Below are 23,628 nucleotides of genomic sequence, written 5' to 3' on the forward strand. Positions count from 1 at the left end.
TAACTTCAGCTGATGTACTAATTTGCAGTGAATCAAGACTACAAACCGGCGATCACAATGATGACTTCAAATAGCAGACTTCAACCTTTTCAGACAGGATGATAAAAACCGTCAAAACAACACCAGACCATATCATGGTATGGTTATGTACAGCAAAGAAAACACTCTTGAAGCTACCCCACAGACACTGCATTGTTTTAATACAGATTTCTTAATTGCAATACACAAAACAACATTTGGTTTAGTTCAAATTGTTGGTGTTTACAATCCACCATCATCACCTACATCAAACTTACAACATGCTCTTCTTCAGCTCATCCATACACTTGAGTACAATCTACCAACCGTGATCATTGGTGATTTCAATGTTGACTTACAAAAGCAAACACAATCTACAAGACAACTATCTGAACTTATGACAAAGCACTTCAACTACACACAAGTTATTGAGGAGTCAACAACAGACTATGGATCATGCCTTGATCACATTTACACTAACATCCATTGCATGCAAAGTGGTGTACTTGAGTCATACTATAGTGACCACAAACCAATTTGGATTGCATTGTAAAATAGAATTAAATCAAAAACTGCGGTCATACTAATTACTGCCCGTGACTACCCGTAGCTGCCTGAGAACTGCCCGAGGAAAAAGTGGGACAAACAGGTTCAGTTTATTTCATGCCCAGCCAACCCAAAATATCATTGATTTGACGTTAACCTGATGTTTTCTCCAGCCGTTTTGAAACACTGAAGACACCGGGCTTCGAGGACGTCGCCAGCTAGACATTGAGTTCATACCATTCAGTCCGAGAGATGGTACAATAATCTCGCCAAACGCTCACAGTTTGACAGCTTACCACCCCTTGCACTGAATGGTATGATCTCACAATCAACTGTAAAGAAAAAAAATTGAAAGATTTCTGCAGTGATGTCAATTACACTTAAGGATTACTCAGCAAGGGCACTTTGCAAGATCAGTACTGGTTAGCCACTTTCATACAGAGGAATTTCTCCTTACTACTCTTACACAAAAACACTCCATTATTTCTCCGTACTACTCATACTAACTCTCTATTGCTATTTAAACTATGTCCTTCTCAATGGCTCATTTTAATCTATTTTCTTGAAAGATTTATCAAAATAGCCATGTTGTTTATCTTTTACTTGAGTTCTTAAAAAATAAAAATGGTTTTCTGAAAGAATGCGTATATGGCTTTTCATTACTTTATGGTGATATCACTTTGGCCTATACAGTGTGAAGCACTGTACCAATCAATTGCACTTGTTATGTAAATGCTGATACAATGCCAGAAGCCAAAGACATTCAGCATTTTTTCCACCGAATTCATATTTGTAAATAAAAAGGCCGTTGTCATTGGTCTGTCATGATAATGTCCATGATCTTGATCATCACAGCTTAAAAAACTTTAAAACTATTGGCAAAAGTTTAAATTTACAGACAAATGCAATATCTATGAAAACACGTGAGCATTTTCAGTTCATGTCTGGTTTTATTAGTAAATACATGTACTTAGAGACGATCAGTATTGATTTTGTAGTTCTTCAGTTAGCGAACAGAAATTTCTATTGTATCGTCGCCCATTTTTGAAAACTTACATTAGGACTATGATGCCATTTATTTTCACAAAGGCCTCAATTCTTTCCCAAACGGTGATTTAGTGTCTATTTTGTCTTCAATACTTTTTATATTGTGAAAACCACCACTTTTTCTCTGTGGACCTAATGATTGCTTTTTCGTCAGACAAGGTGCTGTGAATGGGCGATATTGAAGAGTTCAGCGTCTTGCAAAATTGCTTTGAAGTTCCTGTGGTAATTTTCGCAGTTAAATTAAATCATTTAAACACAATGTAATGTGGTTTTGTCATGGTCATTTCTGTAACGTCCTAATCAAGATCTTCGTAAACAGCCTTATTGCCTGAAAAAGAAAGAAACATGCATTCTACAACTGCACAAAATCGAGACATTTCTTTTAACCTCAGGGATCGTCTCAGATTGTCGCATAAGTTCAAGAAACGAAATTTCATCGTTTACATAAACCCGCCTCCCCCTTAAATGAAAGTTCAAAAGTGCGAAATGTTGCTGTTTGCCTTAGAGTTCAATGTAGCATTTTGCTATAGCTACTGAAGAATATGTTATGTATCCACTGAGCACATTACATCGTCAAGTAATCGATCGAATTTGAGTACTTACCATAGCATGACACGCATAAGAACGAGTTGGAAATAGTTACAGCAAAATTTGTTTGTACAAGTGTGCAGTTTTTGTTTATTTTTACACACAATGTAAAGAGTACTTGTAATCACAAAATAAAAGTGCGAAAGTGAAGTTCACTAATTCAATGGAAGTCAAACCCCCTCCCCCATAAACGACCGAATTTCGCTTTTTGAGCTAATGCGTCAATCTGAGACGGTCCCTTAAATTCAACAAAATATACAAAATACGATTTCATTGACAAATCAACAAGTGTCACCCGGTAAATGAAGTGCATTTTGTCAGCCACCGACTGAACATCTTCAGAATAGTTTTGTAAATAAACCATGTTTGTTTGTTTAATGCTCTTAGTACGGTCAAGCTGAGTTGACAGGTGTGTGGGTTGGTATAAGACCGGCATGATAAACGGCGGATTCCCCCGCCCGCACCTTTCGAGATCAACGCCATTCAAGAGATGATAATCATCGTCTACGTTATGCTTGAAATGCTTGAAGTCAAGTCTGCGATTGATTTGATGATTTCCAAAACCAGCTCTGCTTCTAATAAGAAGAGATGATGTTGGCGAAGAGAAGTTGATGAAGAATGGCAAAGCAATAAACGCGGGTGGAACACAAATAAAAAGTCGGTGGTTGAAGGTGCAAAGTGTAAGATGTCTCACATTGCTATAGAATAACTGACTTTGTCACTATGCATTGAACCGTGGGATGTTCGACTAAAGAGCCAGCATGTTTTTAATGACAAACTTGTACAGGTTAATGGATAGCTGTGACCGAGCACTGCCACAAAGAGACGAATGCTATTTCAACTTGTGCCAATCAAATTGGTTGCTAAGGGAGTTTTCCTCAGCTTTTGATTGGTAGTGTCCTGTCATTTATTAGGCTTACGACTGCATGTACTCCACAAGGTAATTTTCTCTTGAAATCCGCATTGGAGATGCAGTGTGTTTTTCGACAGGCACAAAATTTAAGTTAAACGGTGAATAAAAGGCCATGAATTCTTCACCATTTTACGTACTTCTCGATTGGGCAATACAAGGATGCCCTCTACCATGAGGGCGCTCTAACCAACACTCAACGAGCGCAATTTATACAATCACCGTTGAGATATTGCCGTATCTATGTCTTATCTTATATCGGATTTGGCTTCCAGTGAACTTTACAAGCCCAGAATGAGATATATCCTCCGCGGGACAAGACCTATAGCGACAAAAATATCGGATATGAATAATTCGATCACAATATATGTCTTTATAATAGAAACCATGGGAAACGAAAATACGCAGGGTTAAGCATCTCGGTGAGGTTATCCTCTGTGATAAAGTCCATTTGGGGTTAAACATTAAAGCATGGTGTACATATCTGTACCATTTGCAGAGACGGTGGTTGTAAATTAATCTGATATTTGTTGCAATGACAACCACACATACAAGCAAGCTTAAGTCACAACCAGAGGCAGTATACACTGTGCGTCAGTTTGGCAAGCTAGATCACCTCCGGAAAAAATCCTTGTGAATTCTGTTTAAAAGTTGGCATTTTGTGGAACTTATTTTAACAGACTGAATATTTGGCACCTAGCAGAAACACACAATATTTTTCGTGTGTTCGGATTAAGCAGCCTTGTCTAGGTAAGTTACAGGATCGATACATTGCTGTCAGTAAGCGACAGATAACAGAAATAACCGGGGACATTGACAGTTTAAATGTCCAGTACATGGATGACGTTGACGTTGCTAGTGTCTGTCGTTGGAGTTATTATATGATTTGTACGGACACGTTTATAGCTTTCATTGTTTGCTTCCATGAATCATAAAGCGTACGTTTACATCGATTGATGTCAACGTACACGGTGACACTTATCTGATGCTGCCAGACTTAATCATTATTGTAATATTTCAACAAGCCGAATCACCGGACGGGGTCAACGAGAATTTCTTGTATCGACAGCGATTTATTCTAATACAGCATTACACTATTCTGATCAAAAATGTGTCACTCACGGCGTATTTGTGAAGACCAAAGGTACAGCACTGAGCACTTCACTTGTGTGTTTGCGAATGTCATACGGTGGTCGCTATGCAATTAATTTACAGCGCGTCAGTTGACAGTTCTAATTGACCCCGTGACTCCTCATTCGACCCAGGTCGGCCCAAGCGAATACTGAATGAACTGGTACTGGAAACTCCTTACGTACATTCCAATAAGATGTCGTGTACCATTCGTACTTATGTCAGTGCTCACGGCCTAAAATTACTTCGAAACTGATTTTATGTATGATATAATCGGGGGCCTAGCGCCTGCTGTATATTCTTTGCATTTTTATCAGGGTTGCCCAAAGTATTAAAATGATATTTTTTAAACACTTATGTTAAAATAAAGATAAAATTGGACTTAAGTTTGTCACTTTGACAACAAAACATTGCTCATATAACTACTGTTTGTTATCTTTTACCTTAGAAAAGCAAGCGAGTAGGTAGTTCCCTCCCCCGTCACAATATTTTATCATGTTTTTTATTATTTATTCATTTATGCCACTTATGTGTGAATGATTGACAGAATTAACTGTTACGTCGCTTTGTTATACGCATTTTCTTCAGAACTATTTCATAAAAGTTCGAGCAACTGTGACCTGTTGCGGCAAACTCAACTGTCCGATCAACCCCACCCTGAAGGGAAATGAGTTTGACGGATGAGGACATTAAGAAAAAGAAGAAGCGATCCAAGAAGATACATCCAACGGAGGGGAGAGGGTTCAACAACGAGGCTTTCGAGTTAGGCGAGAAGCCCAACAACCAAGCTCTGAATGAGCTCAGGCAAAGAACAGCGGTGGCAGGCGTAGGACAACCACTTGGTCCCATAAATAACATGAAGCTGGGGAAGTACGGTAATTATCGGACCACGAGGAGAGATGGTTTCGACACTCACGACAATGGTAAGTTCGACGCAGTTTCTTTATCAGATTCGTTTTCATCCATCTGTAGAATTTCACTTAATTTTCGAAATTTGGGAAAGAGGAAGTTTCTTATTAATTTTAGTACATGTGACTGCGGTGAACTGAGTCCGATATGACTGCTCCATCAATAAACTCTAATAACATGGAAGCTTGGCAGCAGCATAGCATAAAGTCATTCAATCTTAGGATTGAAGTTGCAATACCCGGCCCGTATGAGTATTGATTAAGATTGTGGTACCCTCATTCCACCTATCTGATGTTATTCGGTTTCTTCCTTGCTCAACGGAACATTCCCAATATCTCCATTATCTTGCTAAAGTAGAACTGGCCTCGGCGACAGATATGTGGGCTTTCATTATTTTATCAATACATTCTGGTCTACCACTCGGTGTAAGAAATCGTTTCATCGGCTACTCTTTCGAAATTAAAGCACAATCTTATTTTTCCCTTAAAGTTAACACAAACATGACGGCCATTTAGCATTTCAAATATTGGTAAACTTAAGGTAGTTTGTTCCTCTGCTTTGGTACTAACATTTGCACGTACGGTGATACCCGAATGAGAAAATGGTTGAACGTTTCTCTTAAGAAATAAGTTTTAGCAAAAGTTTGAGTCTTTAACCTTCGAGGCGCATACTACCTTAATTCATATGGTGGCATGAGAAAGGCCTAAGATACGAAAAGACAGAGGGGTTGAGGGAGAGACTGGAGTACAATTGCGTTTGAAGTAACAGCGACACGAATGACAATACAGACAAGTTGAAACTGATGGACACGAATACCATGATGCACACACAACAGAGCTGACAGTGAACGCAAATTTGCCGAAGACGTAGACGAGAATTAATGTAGAGTCAACAGATAACGAATCCCACTGCCCTAAATCTGTCACACGTAGACAAGGTTTAGTCAATATTTTGTAGTGGGGCATTTTATTGCCGACTCTTTGTGACACAATGCAACTCGGTAAAAAGCCGCAGATTATCAGCGCTTGGCCATAAATGCATGGGCTGGATGTTAAAATTCAACCCAAGATCGCTCAAAGTCTAAGAACTCCTGAGAACAAACAAGCAAGAATTTCTGTGGCAGAGATGGACACTCCTAAAGACTCTTAACTTCTCCCTTCCCCTCTGTTCCATCAAAAACATTAAATTTCACAGTTTAGTTACCTTCATTTGTAGTCTTCACTGACATTCCAATTTAAGGGGGAATGCTTTTCGGGGACAAATATTCGCCGGACTCTCAAACTTTCACTATCCTTGCTGGTCTACCGCGTGTGGCGGCTCATTTTGCAGCTCATCGAGCTACAATATAAATAACACTTATTTTTGTGAAAATATACATTATATTTTTCCCCACAAAGTTACAGAGGTGGCGGCCATTTTGAAGTTCATGTGGCGGGAAATGTTTGATAATTTGCATCCCCAGTACCAAATTTTGTAGGATGACATTGATTTTAATCTTGATTTCAAGCTTTCTTGCGAAGTGTTTGAGCAAAAGTTTAGTCTCCAATTTTGACGCGCGAACTGCTTAACGAGAGTTTGCAATAAGCTTTTCCCCAATATTTGCCTTATATCAGTTAGAGTCAAGCCCAAGCACACACTTCATGGCACTAAACTTGTTTAATATTTAAAGATTAATACATCAGTCTTCACAAAATATTTGAATAGAATAGGTGTAAACTTGGCCAATTTTTAACAGAGCCATTCAAATGTCAAAATGATTTTCTTTAAAAGTGGCGTGGTTCCTTGTGAAACTTTAAAAGCCTCATGGCTGGGAAGTTTCAATGTACCTCACTTTTAGGACTATAAATCACGTCCGAAATGAAAAAACAAAACAAAACAAAACCCCCAAAACAAAGTAGAATACAGAGATTGGAAATCGATTCAAATTATCAAAAGACTATTTTAATGTTAAGATGATTCGTATGCCAGCTTTTTATATTGATGAATTGCATTTTTCCCTTAAAAAAGAAATGTACGAAAATGGCGCCAAAGGTGGCCAACTAGATGATTTCGAAACACCTGACGACAGTGACGAAAGCTTGGCTACTAAAGATATGATGGTATATTTCAAAGATCTAGCGACATCTATCGACGAAAACGATACTATCGACCTATACTACCTTGAAAAACTGCTCCAAAGGGGCGCCGACATCAATGCAGGGGACAAGTATGGCCAGACAGTCTTCCATGAGGTAAGTCGAAGATTACAGTTTTCATTGACTTTTTATTTCAGTTTCCATAGATGACCATAATACTTATATTTTTGTCTTAACTGGAGCATCTCAAGAAATCCTGACCAGAATTCGTCATGCATTGCGTGAAATTTTTTAAATAAATTGTTCTCGTAAAATATAATTTTTGTGACGACATATGCACGTCAGCCAATATCTCCGGTCTATTAAGCTGTTTTGAATCATGCTAATTAGTGATGACAGTACTACTGTGAGTACTGTTTGCTGTATCTCATGAATAGTGTCGCCGACTATCATGTATACGTGCTAAATTTAGGATGTTGAATTTGACAAGATATTACTTGAATCAAAATGCAATGCTCATTAAGTTTGATCATTCACATATGGTGTGAATCTGCACAGGAATTAACTTTGACCCTTACATTTACATTTGAAACTGTGAGACAATTCGGCACGCTATCAGAAGCTATATAGCCTTGCGAAAACGTAAGGTTGCGTTTTGTACTGTGCAAACATACATACATCAGGTGCCGCCAACTAAGCTGTTCGTGCAAAAAGGTGTTCGTGCGCATTTTTTAGCGGGCGGGCAAATTTCAAAACTAATCAGCGGGAGGGGAGGAAAAATCAATATTTACTGTGGGCGGGGAAGAAATTTTATTATTTTCAGTGGCGAGGAGAAAACTTTTGACAGTGGGTGCTGGAAAATACGTAGAGGGAGGGCCAGGGGAAAGCCGTGGTTGATGATAGAACTTGAGGGGAGATTAAGCGTCTAACTTAGAGGGGAGTAATGTTCAAAGGTATACCGCTAGCTACTGCCATGGTTTTGTGTTGATCTGGGTTGCCTTGTGAGCATCTAGTGGGCAACAGAGAATTTCAGTAATGGGGAGAGGGCAGTAGGGAGCTTGAATTGTTGTGGGGAGTGGGGAGCGGGCAGACTATAGATACTTGAGGGCAGTGGGCATCAAAATTCAGCGGGAGGGCATATTTTCCGTGTATGCCAGTGGGAGGGCAGTTACGAACAACTCTACATTTCCCTCCAAATTTTAAGTCAAGGTCAAAAATAAGTGAAATCGGCATATCAGCCTTCAAAACACGTTTTGTGATGATTTTGCGAAATTGCTGAAATTTACCAGTTGGCGGCCCCTGACACATACATACCTACATACATACCTACATACATACCTACCTACCTACCTACCTACCTACCTACCTACCTACCTACCTACCTACCTACCTACCTACCTACCTACATACATACATACATACATACATACATACATACATACATACATACATACATACATACATACATACATACATACATACGTCCTGTTCGCGATATGAGCGGAGGGTAAACGCATACATACATACATACATACATACATACATACATACATACATACATACATACATACATACATACATACATACATACATACATACATACATACATACATACATACATACATACATACATACATACATACTACATACAGACATACATACAGACAGACAGACAGACAGACAGACAGACAGACAGACAGACAGACATTTACATGGACACACATACACATATACATACATTTTCATTTGTAACTTGATGTAAAAAATAAAACCACGTAGTGCCGCCTCTAAAGTTAATTTAACATTTTTTGCAAATTTCGTGTAGATGGCTCGATGCTGGCACACTGACGTTGCCAAATTCATGATCGAGAATGGCGCAAAGGTCAATCAAGGTGATAACAAGGATCGTAGACCCTTGCACGTAGCCGCGGCTGTCAACTACCCAGAAATGGTCTCGTTTCTGCTTGATAGCGGAGGTAAATATTTTCTATTTTCTCCCCTATATATATGGTATTAGATTTGCTGCTTTATTCAGGGTAATATCCTGTAATATCAGAGAAAATACGGTTTTACCAACAATCAATTAGACTTTGGCACTGTTCCATACATTGCTCGGTTAAATTCGATCTACACGTATAAACAAAGCAAGTAGGGCATTCCTAAAATAACCAAAACAATTACGGTAGGAACGTAGATGCAATAATGGATTACATTATACTCGTCGCGTTGTGCAAACATCAGCAGTAACATCGGAATTATGTCAATTCAACCTGTAGCCAAACATTTCACTGGCCGGATATTGGCAGGACAATGCATTATAAGTGTATCATTGACTTGTGTTAGTATCACCTAACGTAACTTACGTGCAGTTCACAAAATTTATTATGCAATCCAACTTTGCGTCACTGAATTTGCCCCTACGAATTAGTATGGAGGCCAGGTCCTTTGTAGAACTTCACCGAAATTTAGCAAAACACCGAGTTGCGATTAACTTAATATCAGTAAGAAATATCCTAATCCCTAAAGTAACAGTACAGTTAACACAACATAGGACCATATATCAACATGCACCCACATTATTTTTCGCTAGCGGAGATCGAAGCTGCAGCTGATGGCAACGGTTTTACCGCGATTACCTGCGCAGCTGCAAACGATGCATGTGATGCGTTGACGGTACTCTATCAACGAGGCGCTGATATTCACCAGAAAGATCCCAAGGGACGAACTCCACTTATGGTTGCAGCACTTGGAGGTATGACTCTTACAGGAATTCGGGAACTTGTACGACAGTATGCAATCATTGCCTTACTGAGTACACGTTGGGCCGCGCAAAGATGTTCACCACAAAAACTATATTGTGCCACGCATGCTCCATACACAGCATGGATGACATAAGTGTTTACCATATAGGCCTAAGAGCATATCACAATTCGCCGTAACCGAACAGCTCTTTTAGTATATTTTCAGTCCCTCTTTATATTTACCTGTTTGTACGTCATGTTATTTCACATATCCCCCCCATAAAGCGGATGGTCACGATCCTAACCCTTCAGCGCCAAAGTAAATTTTTGTCACCTTTGTAAACTAAACCCCAGTCAAGTATTTTTTTTAATTTTAGCCAAACTTTTGATAAAAAAAAATTGTAGTCAATTGAATGTGATGTACATTTGATACAAAAGTATCAAAAATATTACGGAAAAATTCATAGAAAATGGTAAAATGTTGCACTAAAATTTTGTTAGGAAACATTACAGCATTCAAAGGGTTAAGGGGAACTGCGCAATTACATATTATATGGTCGTTCACTGGTCTCCTATTGGATAATCATTTAGCCATGACTTTGATGGAGCTCAATGCTTTATATACCACAACCTGGTGGAGATTAAAACGAGCGACACAAACAGTGTCAAAAGCCAAATCCGTAAAGTTTCATTGGTACCGGTTGTGACTTACGATGGCGTTTTCATTTTCTGGGTTTTTAAAACAAGTTTATGGTTAAATATCAGTAGCATGGCGAAGTGCTCAGTTTTCAAATTTTCAGCACAGCCTGAATGTAAGCAATGCCCAACGTAATTGTTAGCAAGTAAATTATATTTCGGATTAGAATTCATTAAAATTATTTAAATTTTTTCACCGTGACCTCTCAACAATAAAATTTAATACTGTAAATAATTCGTTGTTTTTTCAATGCTAAATATTTGTATTTTAATATACCACAGCGAGAAGGAAAACCAAATATAATTCTTTTTCCAGACCAAATGTAATAAGAAACTTTACAAACTTACGGTTATTATGACCTTAAATGCACAGCATTCTGTGATTGATAATATCATCCGAAGACCTGATATTTGCCATATCTCTGCTGTCTTCCTCGAGTTTCGAATGACCTAATAATACTTAAGGTCTGTATTTGGAAAGATATCATGATGTAATCATAAGTCCTAAATTCGTTCGTTTAACAGACCGAAGCGAGACCTGTAAGCTGCTTCTCAGTCTAGGCGCGAAGGCAGACCTTATAGACGAGAATGGAGAACCATGCATTGTGACTATGTTATCCAAGATGCCAGCAGTGGTAAGTAAGCTTTCGTGTTTATTGTTTTAATTTTCAGTCAACACCGGCTTATCCATCTAGGTTTCGCACAAAGGGCAAACCTTTGATCACATTGTCCACACCCTGATACAGTATGCCAGCCCACATTGCTCTATGTGTCCACTTTATTTGAGGATTACATTTATAAATTATGAGAATGTCGTCTAACATTACTACACAGCGCACGGCTACCCGGGTTACTGTGTATCTCCGGTAATGTTAAGAGATCATTGTAACTGAGCTGAAAGACTGAACACACCTGGCAACGTTTACAGACAGATTACAGCTAAAAGACAGACTATGATCAAAGGTTGCAATTCAGTGTCAAGTCAGAGATAAGAACGTGGGTTACAATAACACGTTTTATTGGGAATATCACATCTCAAAAGGAATGAAAAATAAGGTCCATATACATCATTACGATCTCCCTGTTCCCTAGTCTCATCACAAGTTCAGGCAGCTAAGGAGAGTTTTTCCTTCGGCATTACTACATCAGCACTTGGCTAAATGAATGCAAATAATGCTACATCTTGGGAAGGATGCTCACTTTTCAAAGAGCCGGAGGTCACCTTCTGGCTCAAAGTGGCCTATGAACTTGTGTGTTCTGGTTGTGTGAATTAACCTTTAAAATACGCAGAGGGTAAAACGTTTTTCGCTATCTACAATAAAGTCCTGGAAAGAACGCAATGTATTGTAGAGATAATTAATAATTTTATTTAACAATGAGAATCATGTATGAAAAACGCACACCAGGTTCTCTCCTCGCTGTTTATAAACTAACTTTTGTTTGTTAACTGTCAGGCTGGTGCTGCTTTAAACAGTTCCATAGAACGGATGGGGCAAATAGGGCCCAGTACTACGATCTACATTATCTCGAACCACAGAAACCAGGTGAGTTCAAATTTCATTTTACTGACGACTGACTGTATGTTTATGAGAGAGAGAGAGAGAGAGAGAGAGAGAGAGAGAGAGAGAGAGAGGAGAGAGAGAGAGAGAGAGAGAGAGAGAGAGAGAGAGAGAGAGAGAATGATGATGATGATGTGGTGGTGGTGATGTGGTGGTGGTGGGTGGTGAATATAAGGTTCACTATGGCGATTATTGTTTTGTTTAAGTACACTATCTTTCTTAAACATTTTGCATGCTTCTATGATGACGTATGCTTGAATTTGTGTCAACATCTGAATTCTGACGAACATTCCAATATCAATATCCACGCTTTTTCCTAAATTTAGCATCTGTTTGTTAAATTAATGAAAATTGATGACTTTGAATTCTACATGCATCTTGGCTAATATGTCGCAACGTTTCTTCTACAATCAGCGAATCGCTTCTCAGTGTTGCTCAACCGAAGAGAGAAATTATGAGCGTTAAATATGATACATCTTAGCTCAAGGAATTCTCATAAAAGTTTGTAAAACTTAGGAAAACCTTCAAATGTTTCTGATAAATCTATGATAATGAACTAACCACAGACAAAAGTATCGGGAAGAAAGCAACATTTTAATGGAATACTTCATTTGCTAAATTCCCAGGTGAGGAGAAAATGAGGACACGGATGCCGGTAAGGCCAAGGCTAAGCCTAGTTTCTTATTTTAAGTGTTGTTCTACCAAAAATTATCATATGAGACAATGTCATAATAAACGATTAAACTTATAATGGTATGATAAATACTAACACCAAGTTACGATAACCTCATCAACCTATTTTTCTTTCATATGATATCAATTTATACATCTGACAGTTTCTTTAATAGGTCACGTCTAAGTTTGATATCCGCGGTTAGTGTCCCCAATCTATGAACTAGTTTCTGTATCTTGCAGATGGAAGTTGTTGTCCATTACCGACAATTTGATAACATCGACCATGAAGTCTTCCGTGAACTGCTGGACGTTAAATGGCAAAGGTTCGGCAAGTAAGTATCCTTTGAGATAATATCCCCTCTCACTCACCTCAAGACGTACCGGGTACTCTCTATAACTTATATCACCTAATGCCAAGTTATAAGTTTGTAATTCTCTGTATTTCGTGTTATTTTGCGACAGACGAGCGGCCATAATTGACTTTTGCATCGACCTAATATACATTTTATTGTGGACGGCACTTGCTGTGATAAAACCGGATGGAAGGGGATGTTACTATTTTCCAGGAGATGTTTGGAGGGTAATTCTCTGGGTAAGGCAGTGTTTTCGAACTCCCGAACACAAATACGACGATTTTTTTTATATTCATTGTGTTCTCATTTCGTTCGATAACACATTTCAACCTTTGAAGTATCAGAACCTATAAATGGTGCACATTTTCCGATCATGAAAGCACACACACTGGAAATATTATTCCTTAGTTTACGGGGAGGCGATAAGACTCCAATTCGTTTTGCGTGCATCAAAATCGAATTATAGATTCGACTGTAACGAAAACAAATTTCCATAACAAATACGAATTTTAATTGCCACTTATGAAATCGCTAAAAGTCATGACGCCGAGTAATGACCTGTCTATAGCACAATTATGAAATGCGTCTTTTGAGATTTTTTGATACATTTGAACGCTTGAAGCAGGAAAAATCATGATAGACTGACGCGATTTGCGCGTGTTATGTCCTGACATGATGAAAACCATTCGTATTCGTGGCCAAACCACTCTTTTTGGTACGTTTACAAAGTGTACACCGACAAAGTTTGTTAGTTTATATTTATATTATATGTATAGACTTTGCATAACGTGTATGTTCAAGACAGGTTATATTTCGGCGCACAATTAAGAACGCCATTTCGCACCGAGGAATTTTCGTTTCGAGGGTGAAGGTGACTTAAACCAAACCATTAGGAATGTTTTCAGTGGGTACACTTTCATGATCAACGACCGCTTAGAATTCATAAGTTCATTCGTTTTAGGCACACCACCATGCAGCAATGTACATTTCATACAAGGTCGATTGAACACCTCTGCATAGCCAAAATAAATTTACGTGGTGTGAAAATGTCTACGTATTGCGTTTCAAAACTTAATATATTTATTGAAGTATGTGCCTTGAAAGGTTTTAACTTTTGCTAAAACTTTCCTCAAAGAATCTTTTAAACGTTCTCTTTCAAGATAAAGAGTAAACGAAGTACAAATTTCAGTACACAGAGAAATAAATTACCAAGAATTTACCGATCATATATGATATTCAAAATGGACGCCATCCCTTTTTTTACTATATCGAGTAAAATAAAATTTTCGATTTTCATAAAAAACTAATTAGGATGGTCATAGTTTTTCTTACTCGAAGAGTGGTAGACCATAAAACAATGGCAAAGTTTGAGATTCCAAATATCTGTCCCCGAGGCGAATTCCACCCTAATACAAGTAGTTCTATTTATTTCTAGGCTTTGGCGATTTCGTACACCGTATTCTTAATTATCCAAGAACTGATGGAGTACTTTGTTTCCAAAAGTGAATTTAACGTAAGTTATAGTTCTGGCTGTTACTATTATGAAATTTGCATAAAATATGCTTATCGTTTTTCGTCAACAACGATTCGGCCATTGCCACTGCATTTCAAATCCAAATCCAAACGAATAAACAACAGCATGTCGGATGCCGAGTGTGTGAGTACATGCACTGAGTCTCTTGTTTTTAAGAACAACGCAATCGAATATTAATGTTATTTTAAAAAGACGAAGAAATTTTTAACATCATTTCGTTGCTTAGATGTCTTCTGCTGCTTGGAAAATCTACTATATCGTCGGCAAGCATGATTACTCTGCGCAATGGGAAACATTATAGTAAAATAAACTTTTAATGACCTCGTATTTTCAAAAGTGTATTCGCATATTGAACGCAATGCACGATGAGTCTAGGTCCACTGAGCATGCCTTAGTCAGCAAATACAAACAAGAAAATAATTTTACAAAAGGGTCGCGTTAGCTGCCCCAGCTCTTCTTAATGAATCTTGTCGAGAGATGCATTCTCTTTTTTTCAATCCTTTGCCTTTGCTCAATTCAACCATTTCAATGTTCAAGACATTTTACTGCTTAGTTTAATTCGCTGTTTATAAATGCACTTATAGCCATTCCAAATGATCTCAAATAGTTCAAAAGATCTGAGCATATATCAGAAAATATAATTTACACAAAATTGTGTTTTGTTCCTCCAGGAATGGAAAGAATGGAAACGATCCATAATATCAGATGACATGAAATACTGTCACCCGAAATGGCCACATGAAAAGATTTGGCTGGATAGGGAACTAGAGGAGACCAATAATGTGAAGGCTTCTTATTTCCATGATTACTGGTAAATACAATTAGAATAATTTGCAAATGATATTTTACCCAAGAATCTGTGTAGTCACAGTGTTGTAATATTGTAATCGTAAACTTGATGAGTTAGCCATGTATATGTAAGAATCCTATTTCATCAAGACGGTGGTGACCCTGAATCTTTTGTTCAGGTCGCATCTTTGACGGTACTCTAACCTGCCTAACGATCTAACTTGGTTAAATTATGCCGTAACGTTGTTGCAGTGAATTTATTAGTTTAAAAATTTGCCAATTAAAATGAAAGTTGTCAAAGGTACGTGAGAAAAATTTAAAAAATGGAAAGTTTCGTTGCCCACTCAATCCATCGTCGTTACGTTTGTTCAACCTCTCTCCTTTCTTTATTTATGTCGAACATTTCACAGGAATATTTTCGATTGGTGTGTCTACATCTTGTTGGTGTTTTGTGTCATATTTCATTTAATTGACATCGGGGTAGTGTCCGATGAACTGTGTTGGCCGGAAGATGATGTGAATGCTACCGCTGATGGCGACCTGTCTGCCAAGATTAACTCAGGGATCCGAATATCGGAGGACCAAGGTGACGAAGATCTTGAAAGTGTTGCCTCGATGATCCACATAAGACTTTTTGCAATCACCATTATCTTTGTTTGGATCAGACTTTTGAAACCTACTCGGGCATTCATGACACTCGGTGAGTTACATAGACTTTTTAAGGTAGAACGCGCCTCGGACTCTCTCTTCTGATCTACCACTTGTTGGGGGTTCATTTTAAAGCTCTTGGTGTAAGAACAATTTTCACCAGCCTACTTTTTCGAAATTCGAAATATCTTATTTTTCTCCATAAAGGTAACACAGGGATAGCAGCCATTTAGAATTTTTAATATCGGTAAATCATTGGTTATTTGTTTCTCTGAAAGAGAATGGTTGAAAAATTCCTTAGTGATATTGTAATACACTCATTTTAATACACTCATTGTAATACAATCATTTATATAGTAGGGATGTACCATATATATATATATATATATATATATATATATATATATATATATATATATATATATATATATATATATATATATATATTGTGTGTGTATATATATATATATATATATATAATATATATGTGTGTGTGTGTGTGTGTGTGTGTGTGTGTGTGTGTGTGTGTGTGTGTGTGTATGTATGTATAGGATAAAGCCCGAGTACGAGGGCTCTTCTGGTATATGAAGTCCAACCCAAGATAAAATGTCGAGGCCGCAGGCCGAGACATTTTATCGTAGGGTTGGACTTTATATACCAGAAGAGCCCTCGTACTCGGGCTTTATCCGACTTAAAAACTATCGCCCCTAACTGATATATTTTCGTTTTCAATGTGTTTACGTCAACCGTCCCCTTTGTCAATGTAACATGTTTAGGATATGAATTAAAACATTTATTTGTGAAATAGCCTTCCAATATAATGGAACATCCTATAAATGCCCTAGGGCACATTAGTTTAAATGCCCTAGGGCACATTAGTTTATGTTTGTACCACAGCAGATTTTGTGTTGCAGCTGGTTTCCGCTGTGTTACCAAATTTGAATATTAAAACGTACCAGATGTCTACAGAATATGACATGTTCACTTTTGATTGGACAGTACTTTACTATGGCGCTGTCATTCGTTTCTGGAATTTGGTGACTAAGGCTTTACGAGTAGATAAAACACCCTGAATTGAGCACTCTGATTGGTCAATCAACAGTAGATAGTTTTTAAATATATATGTACAGATGATTATTTTTCCTTCTTGTTATTTATTATTTAGGTCCCTTTATCGTGATGTGTTACAAGATCCTGGGTGACGTTGCACGGTTTAGTTTCCTGTACATGGTCTTCTACATCCCATACAGTAAGTGCTTGATAAAATGTAATCGCTGATTTAAGCATTGTCAACATAATAGTTTGTAACGAAAAGATATCTTGGTGATACATGCCTGCCTGCCCCTTTATATCGTATTCTACTTTATTTTACGAACGTGATATTGGTCCAAGTGCATTTCTCGCATCTTCTCCCCTTTCAGCGAGTGCATTCTGGATGATGTTCGGTGGTGACGTAGAAGAGTTCGAGACTGTCTCGGAGACGCTCTTTAGTTTGTTCAGACTCACACTAGTCGACGAATACAACTATGATGTGAGTAATTAAAAAAATATCCAAACCCATTCCACATGGCATGGTAACTGAGAGAAAATCAAATCTGTTGATCTAACCAAGATGTAAACCAGAACCATCAGTATCTTTAAGGATCATGTTATGCGCAATCCAAATACTACAAATATGTAGACCATGAACTATTTTATTCATCCCTTAGTCATTGAGTCACAAGACTACTTTTACAAAAAATAATTTTAAGTTGCTTTATTTGGAGATTTCGCTGCCACGTGTCCGTTAGCAAATGTTTTCCGTATCCTTGTCATTCACTGTTATCCTTGTCCCATTAAAATGTCATTTGTACTGCAGGGACTGAAAGAAGAAAACCCTGTTATGTGTGATATCCTGGTTGGTACCTACCTGGCTATCTCCGCTATTGTTTTACTTAACCTCTTCATTGCTATGCTTAGCGAGACATTTGTTCGGTAAGTTAAGGATACTATCCACAGAGATATATGTCATGTAATTTAATATCATGTCATTTTTGCATGGAAATATATCTGTGTTGGTAGCCAATTACAGTCAATTGAACTTTTGATTTCAACATGCTGGATTTTAGTCACTGAAATTTTCGGTTGCAGCACTACAACCTACGTCAGCAGAATAACCCGATCTCAATGTCGTGACCTTTTGGACACGTGACATCAAAATCGGGTCATGGACTTTTGGTAATTTATACCTTCCACTGTCTCTATTAAGGGATGGCTGGTTAACTCGGATAAATATCGCCTCCTTGACACCCCTTTCGAAGTATCGGGGATCCCTATCAAGAATTTCTACATTTTTCAAGTCCACAATCATGTAATCATGTCATGTCATGTCATGACGTCCTTTATTGAAATCGCACTCCTTACTTGATCTGGATTTCAGTCAGAATAAAGTTCTCTACTAACTGTCTGTAAAAAGGACACTGCCGAAAAATAAAGCCATAACAAAAAATAAGTAAATAAATATATGTATATAAATATATGTAAAGAAGTATAGATATTGGAATATTTGATATTATATGATAATACTAAAAATGGACTTTTTGTTCCTCAAATTAAGGGTCCTTTGCTGAGTGAGACATTTTAACGATAATTCAATTTAGGCCACTGCGCATGACATGACAATTCAGATTGATAATTAGGGTTAGAGTGCGAATGAAAGGCTGTGTCTTATAAAGTATCGGACTAGTTTCAACAGGAACGTTGGTATTTAACCCAATATGCTAGGAAGTCAACGAATAGAACGACATCATATGGTATTCATCTATCTGGTGAAATGACAGGAAAGGTTGACGGCTGCAGGTTATGTTATCACGTTGAGATAATAGTAGTCGTTTACTCCTGATACTATCGGATGCCTTTTCCCGTAATAGATATCGCTCTGAAAATTATGTTTTTCTGGCCATTCTAGTGTCCACGACAATGCTCATTCCAATGCACTGATGGAAAGGGCGGCTATCGTGCTGGGCTTGGAGGACAACTTATCCGACAAGAAGAAGGAAGAATACTATAAATTTATCCATGGAGAATGCTCACCGAGGAAGAAGTACTATGACGACGATATGGTAACAGTTGGCGAAGACGATGATGTCAGGAAAATAACGTTCCACATCAAGGTCAATGAATCTTTATATCTAAGTATCTTCCAGCATTGCATTTCCAGTTTCACTGGACGTGATGTAGGTTAGGGATTATTAAGAAACATCCATCAGATGTAAATGATACAGAAAGTGACGACGGCACACACCGATCCAATAAGTCAATCTCACTCTCGCGGCATGTTAGGGACGTCAGAATTCACCTGTTGCCGTGATATGTGTGATTCAAATCGTCGCTTCGACATATCTCAATGCTGTTCCGTCGACAAATAGTCGAATGCTGCATCTCTTAGATACGCTCGTGTTACTGGCTGTTCTGTACAGAACCAGGTTTTACATGTTGTGTGATTTGCCGCAAGACATGAGCTCCTGAAGGTATTGCACTGTCATTTACAAACGGCGTGGAAGTTTGATCGTGCCAACCTAGGATGCAAAAATAAATAAATAAAATTTGATATTAGGATGACAAAAGATAGCCATATTGCCCCTTCCGTGAGAACATGATGACGAAATGCTGTCTTATGTCACCAAGATTTTCACTGATATCTCTTGTTTCGCAGGATCAAATGACTACTCTGATTGAGACAATCAACAACCAGGCTGACGGAAATGCTAGCTCGCGCGCGCCTGGAGATATGACTGCACGTGAGGCAAGCCAAGCACATGAAATCCGACAGATCCATCTTGAATTAAACCAGATAAAGATGCACCAGATGGAGTCTCTTGACAAGACGCAAAAAAACATGGAAATCATTCTGAACGTCTTGAATGAAATCGCTTCACAATCTAGAGGTAACAAGTCATTATCAATTACATAGTCCCCACTTGGTTCATAAATTTTGAAACCATTGCCAGAAATTATGGTGATATTGGATTGTATCACAAAATAAACTAATGTGCATATGGAGTGTAATCCTTGTACCAAGTTTGAAAGAAATCGCTACAGGTATCTCTGAGAAATTTTCGTGAACGGACGCGCACGGAAGAACTGGCACGACCAAATCTACAACCCTTCCCCGGAGTTTGTCCGTAGAGACTAACAAAACACACTGCAGTATCTGTGTGCTCAGGAAATTCACAGTATGTTTTTCGCTACAGCTGAGAAAAGTGCAAATATGCAAAACAGGTGCACACGAGCTCTGTAATGAGCTTTTTTTTAATTTTGTCCACCACCGTTTATTTTGATAGCTTCACTTACATATCAGCATTGACTGAAGTCGCGCGCAACGATTGAGGTAAAGCAAAGCAGCCTTTACGCATGTCCCGAAATCAATAAAAAAGTGCAAATCCCAGAAACATCATTGTGCCTCTTGATGTCACGTGTTATTATCAGAAGCCATGTTGATTTTATTCTTTCATACGCAATGTTTGACAGGGAGTCCCGTGCTAGGAAACCCACGTGCTGCCCTCACTGCCATTCATGACGAATACGGAGATGACGACCCCGACAGAAGCAGGTGAGAGTCAATGATAAGCGATAAAAAACTTAAACATCACTAAGGATGTCTACTGACGATTGCCCGAAAACGATTTTAGTATCAATGAACTCAACGCTGTCTACGACTTATATCATGAAACAGCAAAATGCCTCGGAAGAAAATTTGAAGTCTTTATCGCCTTTTGTTACCAGTTTTCTTAAGAAACTATGAAGTCTGATTGTTCTATAAACGAATTGACAATCAACAGAAATGTCACCAAATATATTCTGAAATTCACAAAAACAAAGCAAAGTCAGTAACGAATCGATTAATGTGTTCCATGTCTTTGTGAACAATAATATGATTGGTTGTATCCTATAATTGATGTAGAAAGACTATCCTGTGTTATGATTACAGGCAAGACAGACATCACCCGAAACGAGGAAGACACAAGGACGAATTTCAGTCTTTTGGCTCTGATCGTGATGGCAAATAAAGAAAGGTATTACTTCCAATTTCAAGTCTTCATCTAAACTCTCACACACTAAAATATCTCAAGTAATTAAATTTCTCGATATCCAGAATAATCAGATATTAAAGCCGAAAGATTCGATGCCGTATATTTCGTTGCTTCAATGAACGAACATCTGACCTCGGACTGACACACGGGTAGACGTACATAGATAGATAGATAGATAGATAGATAGATAGATAGATAGATAGATAGATAGATAGATAGATAGATAGATACATACATACATACATACATACATACATACATACATACATACATACATACATACATACATACATACATACATACATACATACATACATACATACATACATACATACATACATACATACATACATACATACATACATACATACATACATACATACATACATACATACATACCCATGCATGCATGCATACATACATACAGAAAGACTGACTGACAGACTGACTGACAGACTGACTGACAGACTGACTGAAGGCAGGCGTACATATACTGTAGTCTCGCAGGCAGGTGAGTGAACAGACAAATCGAAAGTCTGCATGTATCGGAAGAAATGTTTGACTTGCATCTTTTCATCTTTCCTGTCTTTAAATTAAAACACTGATAGGTTTCCTTCTTTGGCAGACTACAGGTAAAGACAAGATGTCGGTGGTGGTGTGGACTAAGAAGATATTGGCCAAGTTTGAAGCGTATCCATGACAGACTGCTGACGTCACACGTCAACATCTACCGACAGGTTATCCGCTATTCGTGATATTTTCTTTGTTACAATGTATAGATTATCTTTGCTTTATGATATTTCTAAACTCTTCCTCTCAAAATGTACACCAATCAGTTTATAGTTTGTTTTAAAAGCATATTTTATTAGCATATACAAAACCTTACAAGCATGATAACATCGATATCAATTAAATATATCTATCTGTAACATCGATAATTTATCAAGTCAAAGTTGCACCTTGAACAAGTGAGTTACGCTTATTTAGAAACGAGACATATTTCTGTCCACCAAAACACAGTACTACTGTATATTTCTACAAAGGGTTTTGGCATTTCTGTTCCCTAGAACATGGAAACATCTCACTTATAAAGTTTTGGTAGACAGTATTGTTATTTATTTCATTAAATTACAATCTTCATAGAGAAAATCACTTTTTCACTGTCGTTTCCAAGTTTATTACACGGCAGAAGCTACAACGATGTAAAATACATCGAACGTTAAGTTTTGTAAAGTACAACGAAATATACTGTCGAGAAAAAATCATCGAAAACGTTGAAGTAAAGAGAAAGCAAACCTTTATATTTGTTCAGCAAATGCTTTTTCTGTTCCATATTTTTTTCTGAAAATGTTACGAATCCTCCTCTGTATGACAAATGTTGATACCCCGTTACTGTATATAAGCATTAAACCTTTCAAAGCTTTGTTCCATGTTTATTTAACGTTCATATTTTGATTTGTAGAGGCGCAAGACACGATTTTGTTGAAAAGTCTCATTTTACGGTACCCTGAATAGCTTATATGCCGTTAGAATCCTCAAATGTCTCTTTAAATCTTCATAGACTGTAATTTTTTACGTTTTTACCAGTATTTATATTGTACATGTAATTCTTACAATATTTTCTTGTTCGACTCCCAAAATCATGTTGAAATGGCCAGTTTTCAATTTATCAATACATCATTCATGTGTATAAAGTCCGATATTGGATTTGACGACGACATTGTAATCTAGACGAGATTTTATTTGTCAACAATAACATTCATATTGCAAACAATGATAGCACTTACAAGATTGATACGTCATATGTCAACATACTATAGAGAGACAGCTAAGTTAATGATATTTGCATTTTAGACAAAAATAATTGAAATAATATTAAAAGATACAGATATTGTCCCCGCAAAGATGATTACTGCACACCGTCAGTTAAATATGTATATGAGAGTTGCTACGCTAGAAAGAATAGTACTTTTTGTCAGTAAGTAGTACTTTTTTCCTGTTCCTATCGTCAAATGTTCTGAATACTTGTATATATCTGTATTTTTGTTCATATCGATTGTATTTTGATAATGAAACGTACAGTATGAAGAATATCGTTCTTATAAATACAATATTATAATAAATGTGTTACTCATAGTGGGTAATATATATGAATAATTGATAAATCAGACAGTTGTACATTAAACGTTTGAATTTTATATTCATCCGTTCGACCAATATTCATGGTTCCTGAGTTTTTATTGCTTCTAGAAAACATCTTTCTCAAATATTTTGCAAATGATATTGAATCTCAGTTTTTATTTCCTCGCAAAATAAACATACTTTAATGCCAAAGAT

At 37.5% G+C, this 23,628-nt stretch overlaps 1 protein-coding gene across 1 annotated transcript; it reads left to right on the top strand.

Moving 5' to 3' along the window:
* Nucleotides 1-3,671: 3,671 nt before the first annotated feature.
* On the top strand, nucleotides 3,672-23,622 carry LOC139133817 (polycystin-2-like protein 1). The gene is made up of 21 exons (XM_070700584.1): nucleotides 3,672-3,859; nucleotides 4,829-5,163; nucleotides 7,157-7,380; nucleotides 9,050-9,200; nucleotides 9,815-9,976; nucleotides 11,187-11,296; nucleotides 12,116-12,205; nucleotides 12,847-12,875; nucleotides 13,136-13,227; nucleotides 13,358-13,487; nucleotides 14,684-14,761; nucleotides 15,454-15,593; nucleotides 15,982-16,271; nucleotides 17,385-17,468; nucleotides 17,641-17,750; nucleotides 18,078-18,193; nucleotides 19,167-19,371; nucleotides 19,914-20,145; nucleotides 20,729-20,810; nucleotides 21,189-21,273; nucleotides 21,917-23,622. The coding sequence occupies exons 6-20, from the start codon at nucleotides 11,260-11,262 to the stop codon at nucleotides 21,265-21,267; spliced, it is 1,794 nt and encodes a 597-aa protein (XP_070556685.1). The 5' UTR covers nucleotides 3,672-3,859; nucleotides 4,829-5,163; nucleotides 7,157-7,380; nucleotides 9,050-9,200; nucleotides 9,815-9,976; nucleotides 11,187-11,259; the 3' UTR covers nucleotides 21,268-21,273; nucleotides 21,917-23,622.
* The last annotated feature ends 6 nt before the right edge of the window (nucleotides 23,623-23,628 follow it).

This window comes from Ptychodera flava, chromosome 5 (assembly GCF_041260155.1).
Source record: "Ptychodera flava strain L36383 chromosome 5, AS_Pfla_20210202, whole genome shotgun sequence".
Taxonomy (NCBI): Eukaryota; Metazoa; Hemichordata; class Enteropneusta; family Ptychoderidae; genus Ptychodera; species Ptychodera flava.